The sequence below is a fragment of the Mucor mucedo genome, assembly GCF_025094135.1.
Source record: "Mucor mucedo strain NRRL 3635 chromosome Unknown EV154scaffold_60, whole genome shotgun sequence".
Taxonomy (NCBI): domain Eukaryota; kingdom Fungi; phylum Mucoromycota; class Mucoromycetes; order Mucorales; family Mucoraceae; genus Mucor; species Mucor mucedo.
The window spans coordinates 199,738-220,126 of NW_026252344.1; the positions used below are offsets into that span (position 1 = coordinate 199,738).

A 20,389-nucleotide genomic window follows, 5' to 3' on the forward strand; every position below is an offset into this window, starting at 1 on the left:
TCGAACACTAGTATAGATCTATTCCAAAAACAGAAAGGTTGACTCATCATTAAAACTCAGGAGAGTTGTGCAATATAAAAAGAATCAATTATTTCATAGCAGCAGAGTTCTTTTAGTCTATTTTTACCCCTAATAAAAATATACGTTTATCTCATTACTTTTCTATGTAATATTTGTCAAATACCACAAAACCCCAAGATTTTCAAAGTTTTTTAATGCTGAAAATGGAGACATACTTTGAGATAAACTTTTGATTATCTAAAACTCGCTCTATCATGATGAAAGTGCATTCAATTTGTGCTTGACATGTATACTTTAAAAAACTGCAATAAAACAAAGTACTAAAAAAAAGGTACAATTATAAAAATCTTGTTGCTGCTCGTTTTGCCTCAATCACAGCTCGATGGATGTTTGTCATACTGTCAACTAATCCAGAATCCAGATCGATGCTGATATTATCCCATACTACATCTAAAAAATTCCGGGAATTATCAACATTCTTAATACGGACCCTGTATCACTAATAAAAGGCTCGATTGAAGACCAAATATGCTCAACCAAATTTAATTCAAGGCTTTGGGCGGGCCAGTCATCCAAGCGCTTGATGGAACGAGTGTTCTTCCACCTTCTCGTATAATTTTTAGTATAGCAATTTGCGCTGTCCTCTTGTAATGTATAATCCCTGTGCTCTTCCTCACACAGTTCAGCTTACCAAAAGTGAAACTTTGACGTCAAAATGTTGACATACGCTGTCGGATTTACATTGCTATCAACGAAGACCAAAAGAGAAAAACCAACGGCTTAAAACCAGGTTCAGACATGATATTTCCCTGTATGAACTTAGTTGTTTCGACCACATGATTTTCATTATACCTCTAAATAGACTTGCGAAGAACTCTCTCACCTCCATCATTGCCTTTGACTATTAATTGCAACTCGTCCAACAAGACAACTCATCTCAATTGTTTGTTGGTCCAATGAGCCGGTTCCTTTGCCCATCGAAGTCTTATTTTCTTGTTAAATTTGGTTGTCTTTCTATTATTTGCCGCCACGTAAAAGCAAAAGCCAATTTGTCTCAAATAATGTATCAAAGTAGCTCTGTAAATGTCAATATGATGAAGTTGAACTCCAACGATTCTTTTCTCGAAAGACGCAAACGACTCACGTCATGTTATTCCCTCTAGCCATCTTAGATCTTTGTCATTCATTTTTTTTATGTGCACCATTTGGTTTTTCAGGAGTGATTCATTTTCCTTAATTCCATTAAGGATGACTTCGACTGTTGAATTCGGATTGCCAACCTCTTTTAAAATGCGATTCATGGAAAAGTTCACCTTATACAACCAATAAACGCCTATGTTTTTTTTCTCCCGTTTAAATATGTCGTGTGAGTTATGTTTGATAGTTCTGAAATGGTCATTTTGAAATCGATAAGTAATCTTTTATGTTAATGTAAAAAATAGGGAAAGTAAATTTCAAAAACCAAGCATAAAATCTGTGCTGCAAAGTTCCCACTTTAGTGTGACTGTAATTCATTACGTAGATGTCAACATTAACAGAAGTGCCTGATCAACTGGGTGGTTTGATTCACGAAAACACCTTCACCGTTCCATGTAATTGCATGCTCTTTATAAAGTAAATTTAATTGGAAAGAGATAGGTTTGTGTGACGTAGGAGGGACTAGTATCGCGTGCCACAATGGTATTGCGCAGCAAACTCCCTATTACACGAAATTTTATTGGCACTAATCAAATCCCCCGTCACAAAACGGTCCTGTGATTTTAAACCCCAACAATGTTTTTGAAGGGGAAACAAAAGGTATAAAAAGGGTACAATTTTCACTCACTTTTCAATTTTTTTTTCTTTTTTTTTCTTCATCCAATTAAAAACCTACCACCGAGTATCCACTGTGCAGAAAAGTGGCAAGGTTTTTGCCACGATGTCCGGGTCAGGATTTTTTAATATTAATGAAAATGAAAAAAAAGCCTCTTTAAAAAACTTATATTTAATCTTTCTGCCTTCTCAGATTGCTATTGATTTTTCGGGTTCCGTTTTACTAATAGCAGTCACGGCAAAAAAAAAACTGAGAGACGGGTCCTGTGTTTCTTTTATTCTTTCTTTGACTTTTTAAATTTTTAAGTAATTATTGTTACAGCCGAAATGAGCAGATCCTACTTAAACATCAAAACAGAGCGAGAAACTTTACGAAAAGCAAAACAAAGAGAGAATCACGAAATGAGATGGAGGGGAAATCAGAACACACGAGAAAGATTCAATAGCGTAATGTCTTTTTAGAATTCAATATAAGACTGAGGCACAAACATAGGGAACACCAACACCTGATCTGCCCTTGGTAGAGAATGGTGATCCTGGTCCAAGCACATCTAATGTAAGTTTAAATCAGAATGTAATGCATCTGCAACTGCATAAAAAACTAGCTTGTGTTAGTTTCGAATAGGCGTTGAAGCTGAAAGTATTATGAAAAGGAAATACAGGTTGATTGACAGCTTTAGAGAAAACGAAAATGAGGGGCTTCAAACACGTTACAGAGACCAGGTACAACAGAGCAGATTTGCATTTTTTGACACAGGTTTTGCTAAAGTTATTTTAAAATAATAGGGTAATAGAACACTATCAAATATGGACAGTTACAAAACTAGGTGTAACTGAAGGATGCCCCTGTTGTGGAAGTACCTGGTTTTCAGTCTATATTCATCATATCAAAAGATTTATCGGGATTGACAAAGAATTGACAGTATATATTTTAACAAGGTGTTCAAGTCTTTGCACAAACATTGTTACGTAGTCGGCTCTTCTCAACAATAAAATGTGTCTACTTGCACTCTCACAAGGTTCTGACGAAATAAGCCAACATTTAGTCCGCCAAAAATATATAGGTAATATTCCATCAATTTGAATGGAATACATGTCCACTGCAATCCAGTGTCACACGAGATCTGACACTAGATTTCTCCACATCATTTGAATTGGGCTAAGCAATAAATTTCTCTCACATCGTTTCGCTATGAAGAGGGTTTGGGGATTAAATTAACATAGACATATTATTAGTCATTTTGAGTTTGAGACATCGCTGGGGTAGCGGGCATAGATGCAGATAATTTTGGGAGTAGATACAGGGGATAACATGGGCTGATATTATCAATGTATTACAAGGGAGTTCAAAGGCAGAAGTACAAAAAAAAACGGATGTTAAATGGGGTTCACAAAGACAAGGGATAACAGAAGTACATTATTTGGAACAAAGACTTTAGACAGGATACAATAATGATGTTTGTCAGTGACATGTGTGACAAAAGACAGTGAACAGGGAACAGGTTGGACAAGAACCATGGGCTAGCTTGGTTTTAAGAATAATCTGAAAATGTTTGCATGATTATATACAACAGAAACCTAGGTAGTTCATAAAAACTATTTAAAAATGTTTATAATTATGCGGGGTCATGCGTGATTCATAATTAATATTGATATTATTATCCATTCTTAATGTGATGTGACAATTAACTTTATTTTTATATCCAAAATATCATCAACATTGTCTTCCACCAGTTTCAACATTCCTGTTAAGAGGGAAAAATTTAAATTAGACATGACCAGTATGCCATGGTCAACTACAAATATTACATTATTGTGTACGCAGATCAAGTCGATTTATTTGCCATAATCAGTGACTGCCAAACCAATGTAAGTGTGAGGCGCCATTATGCTTTACAATCTTCTCTTTTTTTTCTCTTTGTCTATTGAGTCTGTCCTCTCTACTTTCAATATGTAGGATACGGCAAATCTTCTCTTGTGTTTTCTTTATGACATTGTTCAGCTTTTTGCTCCTTACATTCCACGATGCGGAATCCTGCGACATGCTCGCAATGGTAGATTCAGTAGAGGCTCTTCGCGTTCTTTACTTTTCAGCACCAGAATCAACTCAATTCCAATAACCCTGTACATGTATAGGGTCTGTGAAATTAATAGCCTTTCGCCATGTCTTAGCACGATCGCAGTAACCAGCCATTTAACAAACAAATCTCTGATTCCTGACGATCGATGATGAACACGAATGTCTTCAACTTCATACAAATCGTTTTCAAGGTGTGACTCATATGTGTTTACCATCTTTAACTAGGAATGAGTGTAGTTTCGACGAAAGAACTCATTTTTCTCATCTTTCAAGTCCAACGATCCTCCTTGATTCTTTCCCGCCACTATGTATGGTTCGTCATATAGTGGTGTTGGTTTACTTGGCCTACTCTTCTATTGATCTATGGCGTGTGTACCATCAGGGATATCGAAAAGTAAGTGTTTATCCTTATATTGTTTACTACTTTCCTCATTAATAATTTTAGTTTTTACATGGAATGAGGACAAAACAACGCCTTTCATGTAGACAATGCGTTTTTTCCAACGTTTTGATTGATATCAAGTCTTTTGGAAGTGGAAATGTTACAGTACTAGCATAGTCACCAGGTAGTTTAACTCTACGAACGTACATAAGTGAATTCAGAGACTTAAGTTTTTTTGCTCTTTGTATATCTGTTCATGCAGGGCGCAACGATAGGATTATAGTGACGTTGATTTCTACCATTGGATTCACCTATTTTTCCGAAAATTGTTAGAGGCATTCTACACTAGCGTCAGCACTTTGGTTCCCTTGTGGATGACATGGCGTAGTGTATCGTCTATCAATTCAAAGGTAATTACAGATGCTGTCTTTTAAGGTAAAGTCAAATTATAAAAAGACTATAGGAATAGTTTGAGACTTTTTATATGATGTCCTTTAGTGATAAATGAAATATACGAGTATTTATATAGAAGACTGTCTGCTGTGTTCATATCTCTAATGTTATCTTGAAGTTATCATTAATTAACCAAAAATGTATACGATTATTACATAGTCACTAATTTAGTCTTGTTCTAATAAACATTAAGTCTTCTTAACTATCTTTGCTTTAAACTAAATTTTAAGTATTTCTCAGACGTACTAAATTAGACTTGTCATGTAATATCCTTAAAGTTCTTACTATGACATTTATTTTTAAGCTTATATCCCAAATGGTATCAGCATGGATAAACCTTTCTTAGCTCTAATATGGCTATAGCCTTGCTAGGTCATCACATTATTATCTCAAAACATCACAGCCTTAAAAATAGAACCAATGGTGACCAAAGGGTTATATTCAGGTGTTGAATGCTCGGAAATGTCTGAGAGCACACTTGAAACGATTTAAGCCAAAATCTACTCTATAAAAAATTAAAAAGCCGGCGAGCCGAGTCTATGACCAATTTTATTTGAAAAATTGGTAAAAGAAAAAAAAAACTGAGGGATAATCTCTAGGTCTGCTACGAGTATTTACATATCATTTGATTTCAAATTTTATGATTTTTATGTCATAAGATTACAATTCCGCGCAGAAATTATTCGACACTTCCATTTTAAGCCAGAAATATAAATAAAGCTAGTCCTTCTTTCTTCAACTCTGCTTCAAATTTTATTAAGCAATTTACCATGCGACTTACTGACATAACTAAGACAGCCTATAGAAAGAGCAAAGAACTTTTAGACTTCGATCGTGGAGTTAATTGCGGCTTGGCAAAGCGTGCCAAATAAACTGGTACCCAAATCGGCAAAGAATTGGGCATTCCTAGAGCAACCGTTGTTACCATCGTAAAAAAGTATTGAACTGAAGGGATCACGAACTGTCCAACTTCGTTCAGAAAGACCAGAAAAGTTGACACCAAGAGCTGAGCATCACTTGCACTTGTAGGTTAAAGGGACTCCTTTAAACCTTTGAGTCTTCATTTGCAAAATCTTGCGAAGGCTGCCGATCCCATCAGCCTGACGACATTGAGGAATGCACTTCGCAAAACCGTTTTTCAAGTCTAAGAAATAAAGAAACGCGAAGAGAATGGGTCAATGACAGCATGAATTGAACATTAGATGACTGGAAGAAGGTAATCTGGTACGATGAAGCGCGTTTTGCACTCAGGCGTAACGACAGTAGTATGAAAGTTTTTAGAAAGGAGAGAGAAAGGTATTTAGATGGATTGTTTTTTACCAACATTCACATTTGGCAAGGGATCAGTTATGGTATTGGGATGTTTTTGGGCAGGTGGATTGGGCCTTTTGATGACACTTAAAGGGTCTGTCGACCAAGAGAAACATGTCAATTGTTGAGGTCAAAATTATGTCTCTTGGCTTGAAACATTGATAGAGGAACATGATCATGATTGTATTTTTCGAGAATACGGTGCCCCATGCCAAAAAGGAAGGATATACGAGGTGGTGGAAAGAGAAGACTGGGATTGCAGACTTTGGGCGATAACCCGCTCAAAGTCCGGATTTGAATTCTATTGAGAACATTTGGCACCTCCTGGGACAGAGGATTGCTAAAAGAAGAGCCAAGGTTCAGAATCTTAATTAATTAAAAATTGCACTTCATCAGGAATTGAAGTTGTTGGGGAATGACGTGTGTCATAAGCTTGTAAACACTATGGCGGACATACTAGCAACTTTGAATCAAATGGAAACATAACTGTCATTTTTTTATTTTCTCGATATCCCCAGCCAATAAGATTAGAGCAAAAGATTGCTACAAATGATCATAATATCATAAAAAAACAAAAATGCTTCAAACATATTTCTAGAATCGTCCATACGTAGTTTAGATGTTATAAAAACTATCTCGAAGTTAAAATTAGATTGCTATATGCCAAAAATTTGATGCAATATTGATCCGAATTTGATGGCTTACCGTATAAAAAATAATTTTTTGCGTGAAGCAAATGGTGACAAACTGCCATTTTTTATTATTTTAAAAACCAGATTTTTTTTTTTTCGGTTCTGTGATTCTTTTATTATGATTTTACCACAAGAAAATATGACCTTATTTTATTCGACATGTGTTCCATGAAAAAAAAGAAAAGTAATGAAACGAATGGCAATTACAAAAACTTACAAAATGGAAAGGTTTCCTTTATTTGCTTGAAGATTATCGTTGAATACATAGTAGGGGGCAATGACGTAAAACTGGTTTCCATCGGGAGGAAACTCAATTAAACCAACTTGATGTTCAATGTCTGCCACATTGATGACCGCGAATGTTGCTTGAGCTGAGCCTGAACGAGCCTTGACAATTGGAACAGACTTGTCGTGTGGAGCCACGTCGTGGTGTTTCAAGACGTCGACTAGCGCCAAAAACTGTGGGATATTATTCAAGTCAACATGCTTAAAAAAAAACTGAACAGCACCTACAAGCCAACAACGACGGGAAACATGGAAATGACTAAGGTAAAAATGGAAAAATAAAGATGCGTGAGAAGTTAACTCAATAAAAACAGGAATCGACTTACTTTTTATAGCTGGTGGAGGACATCACGTAATAATTTCCCCGACTTATCTCATTCCTTCGTCTTTGGTATATAATGTAGGAGTAAACATTGTTGTTTATCCAAGCACGAGAAGCAATGGCAATTTCAGAATCACCGAAAGAAGTAGCAGTATTAAGACCACTAGATCTTCGGTAATATCTAGATAAGGCATCCTTTATTCGGCTACATCTGATACCTTCCATCATCTGACCATCCAGAAAAGCGTTACCACCAAACGGCGCCCAACGCTGCACATCATCCAGGTTATCAGGGAGATCCATGAAATCGATGTCACATGGTCCGGCTGGTACGATCAAATCAATTTCCTTCGTAATTTGGAGAATGCCGTTGATGAAATTACAAATTGCAAGCCTTTCGATGAGCATACTTGCATTTCTACCGCCGAATCTTCTTGATTTAATCAGCTTGAAGTATACACAAATCACTCTCTCCATTGATATTGCAGAGTAACACCTCAAGCGACCTTGTTGCTTCATGATGTATGGAACGTGAATCAAGTAATGTTGGACAGGACGAAACATGCTCCGAGAGATGTTCCTCAGATTGACTTGCACCAGAAGATAGGTGTGCCAAGTCGCAAAGAAGCTGTCAAAGTAATATATTTCTGTTAAAAGACTGAATTCCCAATACTTTAGTATACCGACTTACCCCTCCATTTCACTGATAAGATCGGGTGTAAGATCCAACTGCAATGCAAGAGCACAACCTTTGATCAAGCCTAGGACGTTATTTTTGGCAGACCTGTTAGGCAGGTAGGGCACAACCAATGTGGGAATAATGTACAAAAGGACGTCCAATCAATCCACCGCACGTGTACCACCAATCGTTTCTAAAACATTGTCGAAGCTACCCTGGAAAGAAACGGGGACATGCTTTCTCGATGAAGTGATACAATCCCCAATAACATCCAAATTCTTTCTTGAGATGTAGATGTAGAAAGGATAGTTGGCGATTGAGACGGTTCTATCTCGCTTTGTATAGTAGTACTTTTGATCTTTGGAAATTTCTACTGTGATCAGATCGTATAAATGTTTGCCGATACCTCTGGCTATAAGATGGAGCTCATTCAACGCAAAAAATAAGGAACCGGAAAATGTCGATAGCTCATTGAAAACACTAGGTTGGTAAATTTTTTTGATCTATGTATAGTAGGTACACTTTGTTACTCTCGAGAAAACAAAAGGTGAAGTCAATATACTTACAGGATTTCCAGTCATGTAGTCTCGCAATGATCTCAATGGGGCAGAGCTTTCGTCAAAATCCTTTCCATGAGACGTATTGTCTGGATTTCTCCCTTTCGATTCACAAAACCTACAACCGTATGTACTGGTATGAGAACCGATGTGAGCCATATCCGCCACAGCTGGAATATCACCAGAGGCTAGCAACAAACGTACTTTGGAGCGACAGATTTCCATATCAGCACGTTTAACAACAAGCCCATGGGTTTCCAAATCCTTTAACTCGTCGATGATGGGTCATGAATGAATCCAGATGCGTAGGTTTTTTAGGACCAGGTAAAATTGCTAGCTGTAACATATTCTCGGTTGTGTATCTAATGTCTAATGTTTAGAAAGTTGCAACTTTTAAAACCAGTATAAGTCTTTACCTGGTGGAAGGATCAAGGTTGAATATGACAACGTGGATGATTGTAAAAGAAATTTTGCCCTTCTTTTGGTTTACAAACCCATCCGTGTAAAGACCAATGGCGAAATCGTCAGGATTGGAGAACAATCTCTTTTTTACCAGATCCCTGTAAATTTGCCCATCGAAAATATCACTCATTTGCATGTTACTTGATTCCCTGTCGGCTCTATAATCTAGAAGGTCTCTAGTGTGAGGATCAGCCACCATATTGGAAAGAACATCACCGATAGACATCAATTTCATACTGGCGTTGGGACCTTGATCAATTCAGTGCTAGTCCTATATCGCTTTTCATCACAGTCGATACATTGGTCTTCTTCATCATCCAATCCATAGAATCTACAGCCGTTGGGACATAAATCATATTCGTGGCCATGAACACTGGATTTAGCTTTGACTAAATCATCAACAACCTCACCATAGGTAATTTTGGCTCCGGGTTCTGAATGAATTACCAATGTGACGTTAGAAAATTTAATGTATCAAGGCCATACGATTATTTTTATTACTCATCATTATCTCATCGTGGTTCCAAATAGCCGTATTAACACATCTTACAATATCCCTGTAAGCAGCTCTGGATATCTTGTATTGCAGCATCAATTGGGAAAGATGAATGCTCATTAATCCAGCTTTTGTGAATGTGTTGGAGCCGATTCTACTGGCTTGATAAACGTGAGCCCTGCCTTCATTTTATTTAAAGCTTCATCCGCAATTATAATTGATTTGGTCAGCAACATCCATGCCAACGGGGGTAGAGACTAAAATTATCTTGTAAGTTATTTTTAAAATAAGGAGATAAGGTCATTATTTGTACCGTAATCACTGACGTCTCCATTATCAGCAGAATTATAATTGCTTTCTTGCATATTGGTATCTTCAGATGCTGTTGTTCGTATATGAACTCTCTTATGGTTTTGGAGTTGACGGTAACTGTTAAAGATCATCGAATGGCTGTCTCATTCAAAAGCTTCACGAGGAAGTCTATCTCTTTGTCTGTTGGCATTTGACGACGAAGAGGGCGGGAATGACATTTGAAAATTTTGATATTTGTGGAAGTGTGATTTATATTTGGTAAATGTAACCGGTGTAAGTAATGTCTATATGTAAGGTGCTTTTTATATACTCAGTAACTTAAGTTTAAAATCGCCTTTTTAATTTTTACCTTTCATAGTGACATACGTCAATGATGAAAGTTTCCTGGAAGATGTCGACAGGTACGATATATTATTAGCTATGGTCTTTGACCTTAAGTATTATTTTCGTCGATTTTGTTTCCGTCATTTGAATTTTAAAACGCCATGACATGACATGCCGTCGAAAAAAAAAAAAAAAAAAAAAAAAACAGAAAATGACATAATTTAGATAAGCAGACAAGACTCGAAGTAACTAAAGGTGGGATAAAATATATTACATATACTAGCATATCTTAAAACAAACATTTCCAAATGTCTGACATGAATATTGCAGTCACCAATTTGGTTCGCAAAATTGAACTTGACGTTACCGAGATCAAACAAATACTAGCTGCGGTGTCTGATCAGTTCAAAAATCAATTTTTACCAAACATCACCGATGAAGATGTAAATATGATACAAAAAAGTATCGTCAAACAAAGTGGTAAAGCACATCCTTCCCAGATTCTGATAATCTTGACTGAATCAGTTTTTATTGTATATTTTCTTTACGTCTTTATATTATAACCATTTTCCATAGATAATGGTTCTCATCAATAGACGGTTCTATCTTTACAGTTAAATAGTCTTTAAAAAGTTATGTTTTATTCTTATTGATATCATACTGCTTACATATAAACTATTTATTCTGTGTATCTTTCACTCAAACGACAACATTTTAGGAACACTACCAGTCAAATATTTATCGACATCAGATCTTAAGGCTGGTAATAAAATGCAGAATTAATTATAATATTACTATTTTCTAACAATACCTTTATAGACTGTTAAGAGTGTCAAAGGTAAGCTAAAGTAACGTCCAAGCATTATAATGGTATATCTTATTGACATGTATACAACCACAAACCTAAATAAAAAGGTTAAAGTTATATCAAAACCTCCTATACACCACGGAAATATAAATAAACAATCCAATAATATGTGCTTTACTGCCAATAATAACAATGAATAAGAAAATGTGAGCCTGCCAAATATAAAAGAATAGGTCTAAAAGAAAGGTTAAGGGTTTGTCCTTTCAAAAAACAATGGCAACTGCGAACGTTTTGTTATTATAGATCATCATAACTGCCACTTTTACAAGCCAGGAAAATGGAAGCTGTGAATGATTTGTCTTCAACAAACTAAAATAGATGCCATTTTTTGAAATAAAAGAACAGCAGCTGTGAAACTCTTGGCTTGATTCAACTGTTAAGGGGGCCATTTTTACCGGCCAAAAATATGGCAGCTGTGCCTGTTTTGTTATTATAGAATATCATATCTGCCACTTTTGCACGCCAAAAAAATGGCGGTTTTGTGAAGTAAATGTCCAATAGTTGCCATTATTTCGGCCATAGCGAAAACGTATGCCCGATAGATGTCGGGCAGTAAAAAGAGCATGTAGCTCAAATACCACTTAAAAACGCAATTAAATGATTTTTTTCTTTGCAAAATACATCTATATATTGCTGCTTCTATTGAGTTTCGTAGAGTTTGAGATACCTTTTATTCATAAGTTTTTGGTCTTGAAAAATGCATGGTTGTACTTTCAGCGAGGAGTTGTAGACGTGGGAAGATTTATCCTGCTGATAGGAGGTGAATTCTAGAATCTTCATTTGCCTACAGGTGCAGGTAATAATTATGAAAGAGTAAAAAAAAAAAAAAAAAAAAAAAAAAAAAAAAAAAAAAAAAAAAGTTGGTCATCTGATGGACAACAGCTATACGCGTTTTTTTGTCTTCCAATTCGACATGAAGCTAATCTCTATTTTTCATCTCGTGGTTAGAATAAAGAGAAAAGTAAAGCAGTAGGAGATGACGCATCTGGTTATGGCATTTGGTTTGCAAACTCATGATGGTTTTTAAGGGCATCTCAAAAACACCTAACAATGTGTTCAACCCTGGTCCTTCTCCATTATTCTTTTCCCTTTCAACATGATAAATTCAATTATAAGACGTTATTTAAGTATTTTTTATATAAAAAGATTTTTTATTTATTTAAAGTTGTTTGTCGTGAAGCTTTTAAAGATAGCCGCAAACTGTGAAATCACGACTATCCGCTAGACTTCACTTTTAATATAAATGCATATGCAAATTACTTTCGTGGGGTAATCGAAAAAGCAACTGTAGGTAGCATTATTTTAGACCTACGTAAAGAAAAAAAAAGACCAAGTGAGTGCCAAACATAATATGAATATCGGGTATACCTGAGAAAGAAGAGGGTGGTTTCTAAAAACTGCGCAAGAAAAAAAAAGACCAAGTGAGTGCCAAACATAATATGAATATTGGGTATACCTGAGAAAGAAGAGGGGGTTTCTAAAAACTGTGCAGGGAAATTAAGTATTTATAGCTCAGAATCGGAATAGCGGGAACCAATGAAATCGCTAAATCCATTTCCTATTTTATATTCCCTAAAATGTGGCTTAGCTACGGACGTACAGTCTAATGTCCGTGATAAGAGAATACCAATGCGTATGAAAGGGATGATCCTACTATAAATACCAAACATGGCACCAAAAATCTTGATTTAGGGAAAATGCGTTTTTCAAAAATTCCAGATGAATGACTGGCATGCCTTGTAAAAGGAAATGCGAAAGGTTTACTGCAGCAATATGTGAAGAAGAGTTTTAATATAATATCAATTTGGCTTCATCTGCTCATGGTCTTAATTGACATAATAGAAATGAATTCAGGTGTCGTATTTGGGTACGATGCACTTAAGAATAATTAAGCAAATCGTTTAAATAAATAAACTATGAAATTAAAACAACCTTTGATGTTGCATACCAGCATACGCTTGTATACTGCTATACAACTTCTCCTACTACGAGTACATACTTCTATATTAAAGATTGCGTGATTAGTTTAAATAAGATATAAGAATGACAGTTGGATACAGAATGTTATACCACGATATCACCGATTGAGAAGAGAATCTTCTCAGATCAAATCAAGAATTATAAGAAAGAGAAATTTAATATTTAAAGCTCTCTCAATGGATTAGCTACCAAGAGAGAGAATACAACAGCTATTAATATAAATGGTTCATTTACTTATATATTATTATAATTACACTGCTAATAAAGAGTATAAAGAAATAGTGTATGAATTAATGGATACCTATCTTCTACAATCAAATATACAAATATCGATAAGACATTTTATATTTGGGATAGTATTTTAAGTGCCTCGTAATACTAAAGATTTATTAGAATACTCATGCTCCCGATCCACTGATATGGGACAACGTTAACTGGAAAAAATTCTAACGAGTAGTATCCATTTAATTCAAGGCGGGAAACAAAGTATAGATTAGTGTTCGGAATGAAGATCGAAACTCTCGAGCGAGCTTCGATCGTGTTCCAGTCGAAGCTCGCTCAAATGGGTTTTTTTGAAGCTCAAGCTCGCTCAAAATTTCTTAAGCTCGGCTCGGTTGCAAATACGAGTACTTGAACTCGCTCGCCTCTTTATTACACAAAGTGCACGTGAAAGTGACGTTAATTACGTACAGTTATTGTAATAAATCGGTAGTATGATTTTATAAAATAAAAAATAAAATAAAAAATAAAACAAAGTACATAAGTACGTTTAGAATTCCTTTATAGAGTGCATCTTCATTGTAATATACCAAAACGTAATCTGTGACATTTTTGAGCATTCATCTCCGACTAGTACAAGTAATATAAAAGGAAATTTATTTATAGCCAGATTTTTTTAATGTGGGGAGAATTTTTTTTTTTTTTAAGAAAATTTTTCAGGGAAATATATTTTATTTGGGGGGAGTCTAAATTGTTTTTTTTTTTTTTTTTTTTTTTTTTTTTTAGATTGAAAGTCATCAAGGAGCAACTAAACAGCACGTCTGTGGGATCGATATTCTTTGGAAAACTTACTGATAATATCTTCAGCTTCCAAGACATCGTTACCCTCGCTGTAAGCGTCAATATATCTATAGGCACGATTATAATATCGTCTATTGATTTTAGGACCGAAAACAGCCTCATCATGGTCAAGAAACTCTTCGATTCTTGACTTCAGAGTGTCAAACGAGTAATCACATTCTATTCGTGCAAATCGTTTAGCTGCACCCCAATGTCTTTCAATCCAATTGCACTCACAATGGTACTTAGGGTATAGGGTAAAAAGGTGACCAGCCTTGGATGTTTGGGTCTCCAGCATATTCTTCTGGGCCTTGAAATCAGGTTGTTGTGACAACAAGTATTCGGCACAACAGCCAGGTTTAGCCTGAGGGTCGTGTGGAGTACCTCTCACACAAACCCTTCTCAGAGGCTCATTTCTGCCGAGCAGGCCACGTTCTCTCAACAGACGGAGAGTTCCCTTGAACTTCTCACGTTTCTACAGAGATAATGATAATAAAGATGTCAGTTCTTTATATATTAATGTTATATTATTAAATTTACTTGTGCGTGTTGGTACTTTTCGACAAGTGCATTGGTATCAAACGCCTGTCCTTTGGCACGCCGTCTGTTTATCTCCTTCATGGCGGCATCCACGTTCATAGATTCCATGGTATACATACTTTGAGGCTTGATGATGCCGTTTCTATCTACATAAGTGGTATCCCGAAACCTATACAGGGTAGAAGACTTTACTTCGCTAGTCCCGGAAGTCATCCTCGAGGCAACAAGAGCATCGTCCGCAAAGGCTTTATGGTTCGAGCTCTGGTCAAAGGCAAAGATACCAACACAATTAGGATGCAATTCATTGAAAAGATGAATTACATCATATAATTGACACGTCAGATCTCTGTTTGTCCAATAACCATCGCCGTTACTGTTGCCAGGGAAGAAGATGACTCTTGATATCAAATTGACACCATTGACGGTACCTCTCATTGTTCCGTGGCAGGGACACATGAATGAACTGATCATAATAGATCTTCCTTGACCTTTAGGAAGAATCATGGTTTCGTTCTTCTCACACCAACGAGTGACTTTACAATCATTTGAATAAAAGATTGATTCGTCGTGAGTAACTAAAACCATCTTTTTTTCATTATCCTTTAGGCTAGGTTGAACTGGATCAGCATTCTCATTATCCAAGGGATAGGTTTCCATACGCTTATGCCATTCCATCATTTGTTGGGCCCACTTAATTCGATATCTGACAACATCATCCCGCTCATGGCCATCAAAGTATGTTCGATCCTTTCCTACACACATATGCCCAAAAATATAATCAAGCTAAAGCATTAGTATATATGCTAAGTTTTTACATATTGTATTTACCTGTTTTATAGTCAAAACCCCAAGCCTTCAGGTAGGTTGCCAGAGCAACGTTCGACAATGGATGCTCTGGCTGAGAGGAAATGACATCGGCACCGGCCTCGACATCATTCTCCAACTCAAGTAACTCAGGGAGCACTTCTTGTCGTATATGCTGACGAAGAGCAGGGATACTTCTACGGACAGGGTCTTGACTCCTGAGCCAGGTGATGCATCTTTCCTTCACATCAGGATCACTGAGAATTGATTTTCTCTTCGCATGTTTTCCTTGCTGATGACATGGAATGTCACCAGTGTTTAGCCAGGCTTCAAACCACTTTCTGGCAGCACGATGACGATAGGATTTCGAAGCTTGGATCCAGTGCATGTTTACCGCAAGCTTCGTTGCTTCCACAAACGTTTTACCGTCTAATAGCTGCAACATAACATGCTTTACAACCACGTACTTCAGAAATTGTTTAACACCGTTGTGGTGTTGGTCGCTGGTGGTATTACCAGAGATACGGATTTTCGATTCCAAAAGGGGCAAAGACTCGCGAATCTTTACCAAACTTGCTTCGTCGGGTCTTCTGGGTTTCTCCTTCTTCTCTACTTGAGGTGGTGTAGGAACCTGTTGAACCACGGGGAAAAAATCATTAATCGAATGACAGCCTACAGCTGCCTTGGCTGCAGCAGATCTCTTTCTACTGAGCGTCTCTCTTGTAGGGAGAAGTTTACGCTTAAACTTCTGTTCCCCGGTTTTTTCGGTTGCGTTGCTCCAGGAAATGGGGAAAGCTTCTGCGTTGACTTCTTCTGGTCGAGGCATGTCAGCGATTTCGGCCTCTTTGGCAATTGCTTCATTAGCAATGTACTCAGCAGCAGCAATTTTTTCCATTTGAATGAATTTAGCCTTTCTTCCAATGTTGATTCTTTTTCTTGATTTAGCCATAATGAATATTGATATAGATATGTAAATTTATAAAAGTAATTTTAAAAGAATAATTACAAGGTACAAAAATAAACCCAAACTTAGTTTTAAATTCACAATTCTATTTGTCATTTTTAAAGCTCCCGTGAAGTAATACGCTCAAAAACAGTAACCCTTTTGACGCGTTTTTAGTTTTAAAGAACGTTACATCTAATATTACTGAAGTAAACAAAGTTTCCATGTAGTAGACGTTCTTACTTAATGTATATCCGATTTCAAACATCTTTTTTGTGTTTTACACTTCACCATATTTGATCTCAGTTTAAAAATAGCAGGTTATGGCACTGAGTACTTTATCTAATGAATATGACCTTTCAAATACATAAATTAAATTAAACAGCTAGTTGGATCTATTTTCCAAATACTCTAAATTATATCTTTTGAATATAAAGTGTTTTTACTTAGTACATAAAGTTTGTTTTATCCTTTTGGTGCCTTACAGTATTGATCATATTTGATCTCAGACTCTGATATAACGGGTTGTGGCACTGAGTACTTTATCTAATGAATATGACCTTTCAAATACATAAATTAAATTAAACAGCTAGTTGGATCTATTTTCCAAGTACTCTAAATTATATCTTTTGAATATGAAGTGTTTTTACTTAGTACATAAAGTTTGTTTTATCCTTTTGGTGCCTTACAGTATTGATCATATTTGATCTCAGACTCTGATATAACGGGTTGTGGCACTGAGTACTTTATCTAATGAATATGACCTTTCAAATACATAAATTAAATTAAACAGCTAGTTGGATCTATTTTCCAAGTACTCTAAATTATATCTTTTGAATATGAAGTGTTTTTACTTAGTACATAAAGTTTGTTTTATTCTTTTTGTGCCTTACAGTGTTGATCATATTTGATCTCAGACTCTGATATAACGGGTTGTGGCACTGTGTACTTTATCTAACGAATACGACCCTTCAAATACATAAATTAAAATAAACAACTAGTTGGATCTATTTTCAAAATACTCTAAATTATATCTTTTAAATATGAAGCGTTTCTACTTAGTACATAAAGTTTGTTTTATCCTTTTTGTGTCTTACAGGGTTGACAGTAAATGTCCTCAGACTTTGATTTAATAGGCTGCGATACTACGCATGCGGGTACTCAAATTGAGAGTACAGGCAGTAAGCATTTCATGGTCCGAAGGCGGCAAATACTATACGCGAGACAATACTATTGGTCGGAAAAGAAAAATTTAAAATTTTGAACCTGCTTGTGACAATTTTTTCCCCCCACACCTAAAATCCAGTTGTAAAAATCCCGGACACACTTTTTTTTTTAGAATAAAAACTTCATATTCTCATTTTAATCATGATTAAAATAATATATGTCCAAAAATATTGGACTTTAATTATGAGGAAAGTGTGGCGGTCCAGTTTCAACGTTTCTCTCTGCTTAAAATTTTTTTTTGGCATATTGAAGTCCAGATGCACTCTATGGGATCCTTGTCATAATTAACCCCACTGTCATTAAGATCTTCATCCACTTCAGCGTCACCATCCTCATCAACCTCCATGCATTTGTATTCCCCGCTAATACCAGATTGACTATCTTCTTGTCTTTCGTTCTCCTCGGCGGCATGACGCATTTCCGTGTTGGCTGTGGCGGTAGATCCCAAAGCTGTTTTCAAAAGCTGCTGAACACATAAATTGAAAACATGAGGGAGACATTGAAGAATGTTCTTTTTCTTTGAAAAAAAAAAGGTTTCGTTTTCCAACGATATTCTTTCTAAAGAAGCCCTCATCGTTAACTTAATTGATCCGTTATCACAAACAATGAATGCAAGCTTCGACCGGTTATCGTAATCATCAAGAACCCTCAAATACAATGAAACGAAATGTTCAGAAGTATGTGCTTCACTAGATGCTTCTAGCCCAATAACAACTGACTTATGCTCCCAATTTTCATTAACATAACGAGCCACTAGACCCATGTAATCCAGTCCACTTGAAGATGTCCACATGTTCGTAGTGAAATAACTTGACTGTTGATTTTGTAAAAGTTGTCTGATCATCATTTTTTCTTCCAGGTATCTCTTCGAAATAAGTGTCTTTACAGTTTTGTCTGATGGCAGACTTACGGTTGTTGTGTTTGTTGCTTTTTGGCACGTGTTTAATAACTCTTGAAAATCATTATCGTCTACTACTTTGAACGGCAATCTTGGATGGATTATAAAATTGATGACTTTCTCCTGAAAATAATTCAGTCGACAGGCTTTTGAATAAGGGACAAGAATGAAACAATTGATGCTGTTATAGATGCTTCAGTTAAAGCAGTTTAATATTAATGTAAGTATTAAATAGTAGGCAAAATTTAAAAAGTTCAGTACCTGTCGTCTTTGTAGGCCCATGAACATCCTCTAAATGTGTTCTAATTGCAGAGGTATTGGAGTCTTTGGACTCGTAATGCTTATGACAACCATGGGTACCATCAAAATTGCACATATAAAATGTCTTGTTACTAGAATCTTTAATTTTGATTGAGAGGTTATACTGATGTACGTAGCTGGTATCCTTTCGTCTGCTTGGAATTAATACACCAGGAGTTAGGAAGTAATGGACACTGGATAAAAGCTCCAGATGGTTTTTCTTGAACACGCTATCCTCGTCGCATTTCAAGTATCTGGATTGAATCAAAACTAAATCATCAGATTGCTGACTGACATTGGATAACAAAGCAGGAATCGAAAAAGCTTCATCATCTTGACGATCAGTAATCACAGACAGATCATTCTCACCAGTGTTATTTTCAAGACTTAAGAGATAGCTCATATCACTGGTTGATAGGTCAGAGTTTTCAGTTAATTGGTTACGGTACATGTTTACTGATATTAAGTTTAGAATATAATGCGATAAAGACATAAGCTTTACACTTCCCTTTATATACGTTTTCTATGGTTCTGATTGTTGTGTTATTTCCAATCTTTATGCAATAACAAGTATCTATTTTCACTCTAAAAGCTATAAATAACTTGACGGGATATTTAAAAATAGAGGAGTTTTTGGTTGTAACAGTTGTACTTCCTGTGCTTGTATGCCATCATTGGCAATTTTTTCCATAAACAGAGAATGTTATTTTTTTGTTACATTTCTGCAATTGCGAAATAATTTCGTTCTAAGCTCTAAGTTAGAACTGCTATTTTAAGTATTGTACAAAACTGTTGCTACAGTTTTCAAAGTTTTTAATAGAATTGCATTCGAACATGTGTCATGATTAGAAAGTTAAACGAAAAAGAAAAAAAAACTTTTTTTTTCATCAGCCTTAACACCAAATTCGGACTTTTAAATCAAACTCTGACTGAATCTATAAATATAATACAGTTGGATATGTGAACATGAAAGTTTAAATCAACTCTGCTACGTCATGTTATTATGGTTGCTGTAAAAATTCGGCTTAGTTGGGTTTAGTGTGCAATACTGTATCATATCCTATGCTAAATGTGTTAGTTGGTTGGACAATTATATAAAAGTTTAAAGCATTTTAGTTGGAATTATTAGAGAAAAAAAAGGTAAAGGGAAGAAAATAGTAAAATCAAGGAGAAATGCTATCACTAGTCTTACGAGGACCTTAACTTTAAAGCGACTACTATCGACATTTTAGCCGAGCTAGCTTCGACCGATGCTCGCTCGAAGCTCGCTCCAACCCAAAAAAAGTGGCGCAAGATCGGTACAAGCTCGAAAAGTTCGAACACTAGTACCCAACCAACTATTGATCAGTGTTTTAATTAACACCATTCAAATGATTGTACACAATCGCAGGCTAAGAACAGACAAAGTTTTTAAGTAGGTAGTATTATTTGTTTTAAATGGAGAGTATACCCATGTTTTAGCCAGTAAGGAAACATTTTGAACTGCGATACCTCCTCGGAAAATAATGTCTCCGGATCGGGGTTTTTATTTTCGAATTCAGCGCCTTTTTGTACGCCGAAAAGTATAACTAGAAAAAAAGTC

General features: G+C 35.9%; 2 protein-coding genes across 2 annotated transcripts; both read left to right on the forward strand.

Annotated features, from left to right (window-relative positions):
* Positions 1-2,160: 2,160 nt before the first annotated feature.
* EV154DRAFT_482542 (uncharacterized protein) lies at positions 2,161-2,806 on the forward strand (the record flags this gene model as incomplete). The annotated part of the gene is made up of 5 exons (XM_051598505.1): positions 2,161-2,280; positions 2,327-2,389; positions 2,449-2,556; position 2,620; positions 2,649-2,806. The coding sequence occupies 5 exons, from the start codon at positions 2,161-2,163 to the stop codon at positions 2,804-2,806; spliced, it is 450 nt and encodes a 149-aa protein (XP_051456535.1).
* A 7,690-nt stretch (positions 2,807-10,496) lies between these two features.
* Positions 10,497-10,784, forward strand: EV154DRAFT_564751 (uncharacterized protein; the record flags this gene model as incomplete). The annotated part of the gene is made up of 2 exons (XM_051605857.1): positions 10,497-10,668; positions 10,765-10,784. 2 exons carry the CDS (start codon positions 10,497-10,499, stop codon positions 10,782-10,784), a joined length of 192 nt encoding a protein of 63 aa, XP_051456536.1.
* Positions 10,785-20,389: the final 9,605 nt, after the last annotated feature.